This window comes from Sciurus vulgaris, assembly GCF_902686455.1.
Source record: "Sciurus vulgaris genome assembly, chromosome: 6".
Classification (NCBI taxonomy): domain Eukaryota; kingdom Metazoa; phylum Chordata; class Mammalia; order Rodentia; family Sciuridae; genus Sciurus; species Sciurus vulgaris.
Window position 1 is genome coordinate 77762047 of NC_136466.1, and position 13102 is coordinate 77775148.

The following is a 13102-nucleotide window of genomic DNA, read 5'->3' on the forward strand; positions in this document are numbered from 1 at the left end:
ATAATAAAAAAGGGAAGATGTAGAAGAATACATTGTTCTAATCTAGATTAAAGTACATGTATTTGCACATGTGGACCCCAAAATTCATCTGTTGAAGCCCCAATCTCCACGTGATAATGTTATTTGTAGCCTTGTGCATGCTCACATGCACTCTCTTTGTCTCTCTCTCACTACACACACACACACACACACACACACAAACACACAAAGAGGTCATATAAGTACACAGGAAGAAGGCAGCCATCTACAAGACAAAAAAAGAGGCTTCACTAGCAACTGAAGGTATTGGTACCTTGATCTTGAACTTCCTATCCTCCAAAACCCTGAGAAATAAACTTCTATTGTTCAAGCCACACATCCTTTAGTAACACATGTGGCAGTTCAAGCAGACTAATGAGATCCGTGTATATTTATGTGTATGTGTTTGTGAGTACATAGGAGAAACACAAGATGACTCCAGATGACCTAAACAACATTTTTATCAATAAACTGAGGGGTGTGGGATTGGGGTGAGGGATGATTTAAGGCCAAGGACACCTTTCATAGCTTATTCTATACCTATGATGTTTTAATTTCTTATAAAAAGAATGAAGTCAATTTTTTAAATTATTAAATAATAGGTAACAGAGGTAAAAGAGGAAGCAAACCTAAGAGACATAATCAGAATTCAAAATATGGCAGTCCAGATTGTTTCATTTTTGTTTGGAATTAACATGATAAATCACAATAGGTTTCTGAGGACATTAATAAATTAAGGCAAAACAAAATGAGTTAAATTTATAATAATGATCCAGTCATCAGGTACAGGTCAAATTAATATGAGCATTTTTAATAAGATATGTATGTATGTATTCTTAAGCAATTTGCATCACACCCAGCAAAATTATGTTTTTTAATATAATGAAGATAGGGGTTTTCACTATCTGAAAAATTCACCTGCATGGAATACTTCATATTGTGACTATCAGATAAAAAGTGTATTAATATATTAAAATTATGAAGATCATTTTCCAGAAAGCTATATTTCAATCCTGATTTAGTAAGTTACTTACTAAATAATTATAATTAAATAAATAAATAATACATAATAATACAAATAAATAAATAAATAATACATAATGCTTTGCCATTTATAAAACTTTGCCTTACATATGATCTCATTTAATCCTTGAAGAAGTATAAAACATAGGGCTCTACCTCAGAAACCATCCCAATCACTTTCCACCACCCCACCTGGGGTAACAGCAAAGAACCAGTTTCTTTCCACTGTCTTGGCCAAGCTACAAAAAAAATCGAATTCAATAAAAAGCCCTTTCCCTCTCTTTTATCATTTTCTTCTCTATTCTAACTTTTGTTTCTTTCCTCTGAATTATTCCATTCCTGCTTTATTTTCCATTCACCTCTATTCTGAAGTCCTCAATTGTTCATTTAAACAATTCCTTAAAGAATTCTTTAAATTCTTTAATTCATTTAAACAATAAAATAAGTTTGCCTGAACAAACTTACATTCTACTAAGACAGACTTCAAAACAAAAAAGATAGCTTATTTAGAGGAATGAAATTATGTAGAGAAAGTATTTCCCTTCTTACCACAATGCCTCTAAGGAAAAAAAAAAAAAAAACCCTAGAGTGAGTAGTGAGTAGATTGAGAAAAAACATCCTACCAGTTACAGATTATGTATAGATAATATAATGTGCAAATGTCAAAGCACCATTCAACATTATGTTATTACACATGTTTTATATGAAAATATAACAGTAACAGTTCAAATGGCTTATTTTTTATGTTTTAAAATCAAATATCAAGGTAATTTCATGTAAATCAGTTAAATATTATAGAATATTGCCCTAAGAAATTCACAAAGTAACATAATAATTAACATTTATTTAGTGTCGAATACAGTTTTAAGCACTTTAAAAATTTAAATTTACATAATTCTTATAACAAACTATCATTATCTGAGGAACTGAGGCACAAGGAGGATAAGGATTTTGGCCAAAGTGGCAGAAGTGGTAAAATGGAAAAGTGGTATTATAGTCCAAGCAGCTTAAATCCTGAGTCCACTCTCTTGACTAATATCCTCTAAGTAATTTCATTTCATAAAATTATCATATATGTGTGTATATATGAATATATGCTTATATATAGGAATATACAGCATATAAATGAATACATGCTTCAACAAGTGCATAAAGACATGAATTCAAGGTCATTCGTTGAGGCACTGCCTATAATCACAATAATCAAAGGGCAAAGATCTGCTAATGATGCTTTTCCTACTCAATCTTATAAGCTTCAAGTCTCACAAAACTCAGACATACTCTTGGCAATAGAAAAAAACTAGAAATAACCTAAATGTCCATAAATAAACAGCTAAATTTGTTATACTACATGCCAGAAGTAAAATACCATACACCATTAAAAAGTTTTCATACATGTTAAAAAAAGAGGGTGATGGAAGGCGTATGCACAGCTGGGCGCAGTGGAGCACACCTTTAATCTCAGCAAATCAGCAGGAGGATTGTGAGTTCAAAGCCAGTCTCAGCAAAAGTGAGGTGCTAAGCAATTCAGTGAGACCCTTCTCTAAATAAAAGTACAAAATAGGGCTGGGAATGTGGCTCAATGGTCAATGCCCCTGAGTTCAATCCCTGGTACCAAAGAAAAAGAGTATGTACAAAATAACCCTCAATTAAATAAAAAATAATGTATATGTTTGTGCCCTCAGAGGCGAACGTCCCTGACATGTTTGTATACAGATTCTGGAAAGACATACAAACTTTTTTCATGAATTAACCCCGGATGTTAGCAAGGACAGGGTGTCTACAAAAAGAGGCAAAGAGAACTTTTAGTTTCATCTATGTTCTTTTGTACGTATTTTATCATCCTTATGCATTCACTAGAAATGTTTTTTCTTGCTGTGCTAGGGTTCAAACCCAGGGCACTATGACTACTAGGTAAACATTATAACACTGAGCTCTATATCTTCATTTTAGTTCAACTGGATAATTTTTTAAGATTGAATTTTATTGAAAGATACAAAGACCTAAACATCTATTGCAGATAATAGCAAGTCTTCAAAACGTAAACAATACAGCCTTTATCCTTTTACTATCATCTATCATTATCTAAATTTTACAGTACTCTTAAACATAATATCCTAAAAATTATAAATGACTTGTCAAACAAATCATCCTAACTTTTATTTCTTACATGAAATTTCCAATACTGTCATTTTAATTGTAACATTTGGGTTAATAAAAACTAAATGGAATAAGGGTTACAATCGCCTGAAGTAACTTTTCGGATATCTCTTTTCCTTTTTTACTGCAACATAAATTGAAGAAATAAACTACTATTTCTTGCTGTCTCTTCTTTAAAATGTAATAGCAGCAGCATAACATTTTACAAATGACTTTCTATACCCTGACACAAATTGTTACAAACTTTTCTCAAGATTAAACAGAAAGCAGTTCCTAATCAACCAAGCAAAATTTGTTAAATATATTCACCTCCTAATACCCAACCTAATTCACCTCCAATCCAACAAATCTATCTGTTTCTTCCATACAGTTTTTATGTTTTCCTCAAATTGTCCTCCTAACTTGATATCTGCCTTCTAATTCTTTTATGTTTTTCTAGCTCTTTCAACTCACTCATTTCAAAAGTATTCCTTTGGGCTGGGGAGATAGCTCAGCTGGTAGAGTGCTTGCCTCACAAGCACAAGGCCCTGAGTTCGGTCCCCAGTACAGCAAAAAAAAAAAAAAAAAAAAAAGTATTCCTTGAACATAGCTAGATAAAATTCTAGTATATGGTCAACCAGAGAGCAACCCTGAGCTGAGATAAGTGAAACAAACCAAAGACAGACTTGGTAAAGCTAAGGTTCTGTTTCAGAAGGGAGGGAATATTGAAACATTTGACATCCTGTTGGATACACACTGATTCACATAGTTGGATAAGTTAAGTTAGTGTCATCCTAGACAATAGGAGCTAGTGTTTTCTGTAAAGATCTGGTCAGTAAATAATTATTTGGGCTTTGCCACCAAAAAGTAAAATCAAGGATACTATGTAGGTAGTAGTATAAAAAAAGAGAAAATAAATATTCACAAATATTTTATTGGCAAATTTAAAATACAATAATAATTGAAAATAATTTATGGTAATACTAACCTATGAATCACTTATGGGTAATAATACCTCCCTTCTTTGAAGCTGAAAGTTAGTGCTTATCAAAATCAACTATAAATGCTCAACTGTTAATGCACAGATATACAATGAGATTTTACATATTTCATCACTGGAAATGTCTCTCCACACAGATTGGTACCATTGAATATCAATATTGATCAATGAGCATATGACTTTAATTAAGTACAGTCAGCATGTAGCAGGCATAATGTCACTGCACAATAAATGCAAGGCTTTACCATGTAATTCAGTAACAAAACAATCCACACTGTACTGTGCCTTAAAAGTAAGGCATTCAAAATCCATTTTCTCTTCTTGTTTTGACACAATAGGCATGAACTGATAATAAAAAGTAAATAAAATGTGCCAGTATGCCAATATGTGTAGCACTCAAAATGGTGCTGAGTTATAACTCTGTCACTCAGATTTGTTTTGTGCCAGGCAGTGGTGTGAAGTGATGAGAGTGCCACATATGGTTGCTGTCACAACACAACTGCTTGACTCTGCTGTTGTAACAGGAAATCACCCAGAGACAACAGGTAAATGAATAAACATGACTGTGTGCCAATAAAACTTTATTCATGTACTCTGATATTCAAATTTAATACACTTTTCATGCAACACAAAATATAATCCCTCTTTTGATTTTCTTTCAACCATTTAAAAATAAACACCATTCTTAGTTCATGGGCTGCACAAGAATAGGCAGCAAGATAGACTGGTTCAGAGGCTACATATAGATTGTCAACTCATGCCCTATAAGATCTGGAAGAATCACTTTTCTATATAGAAAATTAGCATTCTTTGTTTAAAAGATTCTACTTATATTCCATAATAAATGCTAAACCTGTTGTGATTTTAAATTTTTAAAATATGAATGGATAAACAAACTATGGTATATAGACACAATGGAATATTATTTAGCCATAAAGAAGAATAATATTTGGCATTTGCAGATAAATGGATGGGAACAAAGAATATCATCCTAAGTGAAATAAGCCAATCCCAAAAAAACCAAAGGCCGAATGTTTTCCCTGGTAAGTGGATGATGATATAATAGGGATGGTGGTGAGGGCTGAGAGAAGAATGGAGGAACTTTAGATTACATAGAGGGAAATGAGAGGAGGGAGGCAGCAAGAGTATGAAAGATGGTGGAATGAGACAGACATCATTACCCTATGTACATGTATGATTACACAAATAGTATGAATCTACATTGTGTACAACCATAGAAATGAAAAGTTGTACCTCATTTGTATACAATGAATCAAAATGCAGTCTGTAAAAAATAATTTTAAAAATTAAAAAAATTTAAAAATAATTTTTAAAAATGTATTAAAAAATAATTTTAAAAAATGAGAAGCATGAGGCCTGAGGTAGGACTTTACCTTAGAATATAAGATGATATATACATTTTACACAATCTTGTAGAATTATAATATATGTCCTATTGCTAGAAATTAATATAATAATGATACCTCATTTGAAATTAGAAAATAGAGTGAACAAAACAACAAAATAAGACCTTAACCTTACTATTTTGCTAAAATCAATCAAAATTACTCCTTTGACAAACATGTTAATGTTACTTTGGAATGACCTATCTATAATTTACTATAAACTGCTAAGGTGCCAATTTATAACTCAATGGAAGTTTGCAATATATCTCAAATGTATGTTTCATCTGTTCAAAATAACAAAAATCACAATAAGCACTTAAATATATTCTTATGTTCATAATTATGTATCCTAACGTTTTTGTTACTTAATGAACTAAAATTAATGATTTCCAAATTATTTAATTAAATAGTGATCAGATAAGAAGAAATATTTGTATATTCAATTTTAACAAGTGGCTGATTAAAAAATCAATTCTTATTTATAATATATTCTTATATATAGTACCCTTTGCAGCACTTGGCAAAGAAGGTAGATCCCAAAAAAAAAAAGCTGGGGAAGAGTAGTTATAGATAACAGAGCAAACAAAGGAACCTCAAATTCAAGTCTGAAAGTAATGCAACCTAAAAGCATGTGTGATGAGAAGTATACAACTTCAGATGTTCAGTGCCAATCATTATCAGACCTGAGAAACAGCCCTCCACCACAGGGTAAGATACAAACACTCTTTCTGTAAAAAGGAAATAATCCTATAAATCACTAAATTTAACTCTTGTTTGCATACACACCAATATAAATATAGTTGGCATCTAGATAATGAGATTATGATAAAATGTTTTGTGGTACATGTTTAGATAGGTTAAGGCAATAACTTTGTCATGAATAAATTATGTCATTAGATTTCCATCAAACAGAGTTTAAGTAATCTTTACAGTTTCACCAAAATATTATGGCATAAGTTGTATCAATTTACATTGACAACACTTGATAAAAGGGCTCATTTCTCTATGCCATACAAAACATTGGCTATTATCAAATTACTTATATCTCTGCCAATCTGGTAGGTGAAATAGCCTCTTTCTTTTAAATTTATGTTTGTTTGTCAATGGAGTGTATCTTTTCCCATGATTATTGGATATTTATATTTATTTTTCTAATAGCTATTTGTTCCTTTCTTTTATTTCTATTGAAATATTTCAATACAATCAATAAATTAACAACTTTAATGTCTTCAGGAAAGTAAAGTGTTAACTCTAAAGTGTTAACACTATAGTAAAAGAAAGTAACTCTTAATTTAAAAAAATACATATATGTATATATGTGTTTTAATGGAATTACCTTAAATTTATCTTAACATTGCCAAGTCTTTCTTGGAATAAAATTCTTGAAGAAACCTTAATCTTAAACTCATCCTAAATACTGTGCAATGAAATGTAGCTCAATTTTTCCCCTCAGTAAGATGTAAGCAATTAAATCTTACAACACATTATCAAAGATTTATTATCTTCATTTATGATATTTTCCTCACTGTTTTATCACCATGATTAAGAAACAATGATTTATAAGCATAACTAATTCCATTCTCATTATACCCTAAAAAGAAATAAAAACAAATTCTTCTTCAGTTATAAAATCTCTGATAACATAAGCTTATAACAGGTAGCTTTTTAAAATTTTACCCCATTATACCCCAATATTTATATGTTTGTTCTTTTTTGGAGTTTACTCAGTAAATTGTCAATTTGAGTATAAACTTCTTGAAGGTACTAATCTTTACAACCTTAAATATACGACAAAATTATTTTGTTAAATAAATATGTTATCTGGGAGCAAGACAGTGATAAAAAAAAATCAGGGGCAATTTATACCATATTTCTTTACCATGCAACACATGAATTAAGAAATGTAATATCTCACTACACGGGAATTGAGAAACTACAACCATCTTGCCCATGAGTTCAACTCATTTGTTGTTTACAGCACAGTTTCTCAACCTCAGCACAAGTGGTATTGTTGCCAGATAATTCTTTGACATGGGATACTGTCCTGTACATGAAAGGATGTTTAGCAGCATCGGTGGCTAATGTTTCTGGAAATTGTCAAATGTTCCCTGGAGGACAAAATCTGCCCAGGTGAAAACTACCAGTTTAGAAATAGCTGACACGTAAATGTCAATGGTCAAAGTCAATAGTCAAAGAGACCCCAGTAGAGGGCATCAAAAACTTGGAGAACAGCTTCAAGAAACCCAGTAGAGCTGCCAGGAAAATCTAATTCAGAAGACGCCCATGCCTCCACTCCTCTCATTAGTGGTCAATCCTCCATAATTATTAAACCCATATCTTTAACAGGAGATTTGTGCAAAAGCATTTGTTAGTTACTTCAATTCTGTATGACCAGCTTTAAATATTTCAAACACCTTTACAAAACTAATTCTCCAATCCTACGTGAGCCAATTATCTGTACCACTACAACGTTACTGAACAACTGAAGGAGATTAATTACATTAGATGAGAACTTTTGACTGTTATTTGGGGTAAAAATTGATAAGTGAAATAATTTACAAGTTCAATATTAAAGAGAAATCACTTCTAACTATGGTTCTGACACAAAGATAGGCACTTACAATACTTACTAATAAATGTGTTTCTTGGCTGGGCACCATAGCACATGCCTGTAATCCCAGTGGCTCCCGAGGCTGAGATTGCAAGTTCAAAGCCAGCCTCAGCAACTTAGCAAGGCCCTAAGCGACTCAGTGAGACCCTGTCTCTAAATAATATACTAAAAAGGGCTGAGGATGTGGCTCCGTGGTTAAGCACTCCTGGGTTATAAATCCCTGGTACTTATTTATGTACAGACATAAATAAGTTTCTTTGTGATATCCCTGAACAAAATCAGGAGATAAGTTAAATATTTAACAGTATAGTGCCTTAAATATATTTTATATATTCAAAAAGCACTATTAATTGTCTTTAATGTTTGAAAAGTACTAAAAGATACATTAAGATTTCTCAAAACTCTTTTAAAACTTTATGTATCAGAAACAACAAAGAAGAAACTAATTTTGTAGACACTTCTGTAATAGAAGACATCCTTGATTCTAGAAAGAACTCAATTAAAAGTCAAATTCTATGCTAAATGTCCTGACCTCAGTGTCCCTACTATCTCTAACAATTAGTGTACTTGTTTCCAAAATGGTTCTGCCAATAAGTACTGAGGATGAAATCAGATAAAATTTTGCCAAACACAATGGCAAACGCCTAAAATCCCAACTAGCTGAGAGACTGAGGCAGGAGGATCACAAATTCAAGGCCAAATCCAACAACTTAGACTTGTCCCAAAATAAAAAACAAAACTAAAGGACTGGGGTTACTGCTTAGTGGTCAAGTACCCCTGGGTTCAATCCCTAGTATACACACACACACACACACACACACACACACACACACTTTGAAAACAAAGCATTATTCCAATGTAAGACATCAGCAATAATTATGCAAATTAATGTAACATCACAGAAAAATTGGATTATCAGAATTACCAAAATTAGTGACAATGAGTAAAATTAACATATTTCTCAAAATAAGTCACTCTAATCAAACAAATTTAATTTACTTTTTATTACCTGCAAAAATGAAGATTTTTTAAATTTGATAAATTATAACAATAAAATTAATCTTTTAACTGTTCAGATTTTCTAAATACTTACATTACTTGCAAACTTTCTGCTGTTAAATTATTCCACATGATCTCATTTGCCTGAAGGTTTTCATTTTCTTCCAATAAGGAAGTATCAAACTCAATTTCTTGTTCTTTAGCAGCTGTTGTTCTAGTAAAGTATGCCAAATAATTCTGATCAATATTAGCATACTACCAAAATATATCTGAGTACACACCAAAAGCAGAATATTCATTCTTATTCAAAATTATATTAATGAAGTAAACACAGTATAAGTTAAAGCAAACTCAAAGATCTATTCTTGTAACTTGAGCTTCACTTTCCTCCTCTACAGAAAACAGATGTTTACCTGCTTCATTCCATCACAATTTTAACATGATAAAATAAGATGCACGCATGAAAAAAAGTAATCAGTCTCTCAGAAGGTTTAATACACATGTAAATTCATAGTATTATTCTATATAAATGTTAAAAAAGAACAATTTAATGTATTAAATGTGGATTAAAGCAATGATATAGTAACTGACAAATCTTTAAATAATTATATAAAATAGTTATCAACATTGAAAAAGTCTTTGAAAACCAAAAGCAGACAAATTAATCTGTAATAAACTATGTACTAATAGTTTCATAAATATTTTTACTTTAATTTTGTTAAATATTATATGGCAGAAAAATATTTTCAAAAATATTTAAAGAGGAATGAAAATATCATACCTGTGAACATCTATGAAATTATTGTATTCTGTGCTAGGATCTATCTGTTCAACTGACAATTGAATCTCTTTATGAACATTCACTATTTCCTCTGTAACAAGACTTGTTATCTGGCTGTATTCATCAAATATACCTTTTCTGAAAACAAAAACAAAATTTTATAACATTTTAAAGTTTTATCAAAAAAAACAGACTCAAGAAGGATTCAGAACAACACACATAAGAAATGTACTATCAGAATTTATAGATGGTGATTTCAGTCATACCTTATTTTATTTCAATCCTGGAGAACAAAAAAAGGGATTACAGAGTAACTATTTACATTGAACAACTACAATCATTGCAAATGATCTAAAAAAGGGCATTACCTTTTCAAGTTGTACTGAACAGATCCAAAATGCAGAGCCAGTGTTGATAATTTTCTATACTTTCATAGAAATTTCAGATTCCATAACATGGAACTCTGATCAACTCCTGTTTTTTTAATATCCCTTTCTAGAGCCTACCACTTTTCACATGCGCTACTTCTTGGTTCTTGTCTTGCTCCCGGATCTTTATTTATTTTTTTTTTAATAATACTTAGTTCAACTGGTTCTATACCATCAAAGACATCTAAATCTCTTCTCCTGACCTCAAGTCAGTAGCAAAAAAAAAAGTCATCAAAGTTATAAGCTTAATAAATGTGAAAGGTCTAATAAATGCAAAAGGAAAATAATCATTCTGTCACAAAGACCAGATCCCCTTCTTTAAAATGCTATGTGATAAAAATATGCCATTAGTCATTAATGGCCTCGACAGCAAGTATGGACAGACAAGGTTATCTTGCATATGCCTCAAATAAATAAATACACATGTCTTGTTTTACTTTTCTAAAATTATTATTCATAAATCAAATTCATTACTCACAAAGCTCCTTTATTATAAAGTGTTCTCTCAACGACTTTACTTTAAATAAAGTATTTGGGTTAAAAAAACTAAAACTGGTTCAGGCAATGCTAGTTTTAAATGAGTACACAAATCACTTGACAGACACAATTTAAAGAAAAGGAAGAGACAGAAAAATTAAAATACACATTTAGTCAATATCTCTGGGATTAAAATGATCATAATATGGAAATTATTAAATGGTTATGATGTAGAAATCATTAATATTCACCCTTAAGGCAAACTGGGGGGGAAAGGGATTTCTCCTAACAGTATATGAATGGATACTTATCACATGGGATACAATTTCAGTGATAACATCAAACTTGTAATTTTTTAAATGCTAATATAAAATAATATATTACAAAGTGAAGAAAATATGCTATGGAAAATGTTTTGTCTCAAAAACATGTTCTAGTTATGATGAAAACCTATTACTAAAAATTCATGTCAACAGTTTGAAAAATGCTCATGGATGAATGAAGAGTAGGAAAGAAAATATTCCCCAACCAAAATTATGTAATTTAAAGTAAAGCATTAAATTTAGAAATTAAATGTTTAAGTATTAATTTCACTACTTTTAACAATGAAAAATTTACATATTCAAGGTAATTAAAAATGCTTTATTTCCTTATTGCAAATATAGGGATCATCTAAAATTTAATCTGACCTATATAACAAGTATATACATCTATTTACCTTCACACTTTTATATAAGGAGAAGCAAAAGTAAGTCAAGTAGAGTCTTAAAGGCAGCAAAGACAAATCTGATCTTCTAATTTCAGAGGTTCTGGAAGTCACTGTTGTCTAAGAAATACTGGGAACCTAGATCCCTTATCTGAAATGTTTCTCTGTAAATGGAACAATATAATACAAAGAGAGGTAGTTGTACTGAGTCTGTTAGCAGAGAATCGTTCAAAAGCAACAATGAAGTCATTTACTAAGGTTAATTAATATCAGGGTAACAGATGATCAGGTATTAGGAAATATTTTAAACATTTCCCCTTCTGTATAATTAATCAAATAGGAAATGTGTGTTCCAGCACAACTTGTAACATCTTAGAATTTTCTAATTTCTACTATAATAAAAATCTCCAGTTTTTTGGTGATACCAGGTATTCCTTGGCTTGTGGCAGCCTAACTCCAGTCTCTGCCTTGGTCTTCAAATAGTTATCTATGCTTGCATTCCCCTGAGTCCTTTCTTCTTATAAACACTTTAGTCATTGGATTTTGAGACTACCCTAAATTCAGAACAATCTCATCTTGAGATACTTAACTAATTACTCCATCTGCAAAGACCTACCCAAACAAGGTCATAAAGGAGATTTCTGGTACATATAAATTTGGGGAACGTGCTATTCAACCCACTGTATACTCATGGACAGACTTTCGAGATAATCAGTAACCCAGCTTCAAGTCCAGATCTACCACCTTTGAGCTTTGTGATCTTGGGTCAGTACTGATGTGTCTGTCACAGATATATCCTGGTTGTAAACTTCTCTTTCTAACTCTTCAGGATACTGAACAGAACAAGTGAGGAGATGAACTAGTTGAAAGCATAAAAGTGTTCGGCAAACTACAAAATATTGAACAATTTGTTGTAGCTTTGTTTTAGAAATTACCACTCTATCTCTAATAGTTTCTTTGGCAACCACTAACTATTCAGGCTGTCCCACATTTTTTTAATCCAGGAATTGAACTCAGGGGCACTTACCCACTGAACAACATCCCACCCCTTTTTTAATTTATATTTTGAGACAGGGATTCACTAAGTTGCTGAGCCTGGCTTTGAACTTGCAATCCTCCTGCCTCAGTCTCCAGAGCAGCTGGGATTATAGTCAGGTGCCACCATGCCCAACTCAGGATGCCTCATAAAACTTGAAAAATGTTCACAATTATCTTTCATATCAATTTACTGCTACATTTCAAAGGACACTAAACCAAAAATTGATTTGCTAACTTATCTAATTACAGATAAATTAACTAGAATATAAGAATCTGAACTTAACGGGCCCAAGTTCCTTCTCTCATAATTCACCATAATTTGTGAACTTTGTTTCCACCTGAGAGATAACCAACTACTTATTTCTTCTTCTCTAACACTCCTTCCTTACTATCCCATTTCCTTCCCCCTTGCCTCTTCCCTAACCCTACTTCTAATGCACAGCAACTCAACATTGAAGAATTCCCCTATACACTGT

General features: G+C 31.7%; 1 protein-coding gene across 8 annotated transcripts in view; it reads right to left on the minus strand.

The window, feature by feature from the left end:
* The window catches only part of FER (FER tyrosine kinase), a 513195-nt gene that overhangs the window by 366032 nt on the left and 134061 nt on the right, over positions 1–13102 (minus strand). For 7 of the 8 annotated variants that reach the window (XR_013764376.1, XM_079143515.1, XM_079143514.1 and 4 more), the window contains 2 exons: positions 9978–10115; positions 9291–9410 (listed from right to left, as the gene is read on the minus strand). Coding sequence is in view for 6 of the 8 variants with exons in the window: in XM_079143515.1 (XP_078999641.1) it covers positions 9291–9410; positions 9978–10115 (258 nt within the window). In the remaining 2 variants the exon portion in view is untranslated. Of the gene's footprint in view, positions 1–9290; positions 9411–9977; positions 10116–11600; positions 11753–13102 lie in introns of those variants that run through there. The other variant, XR_013764377.1, reaches the window with a different exon arrangement.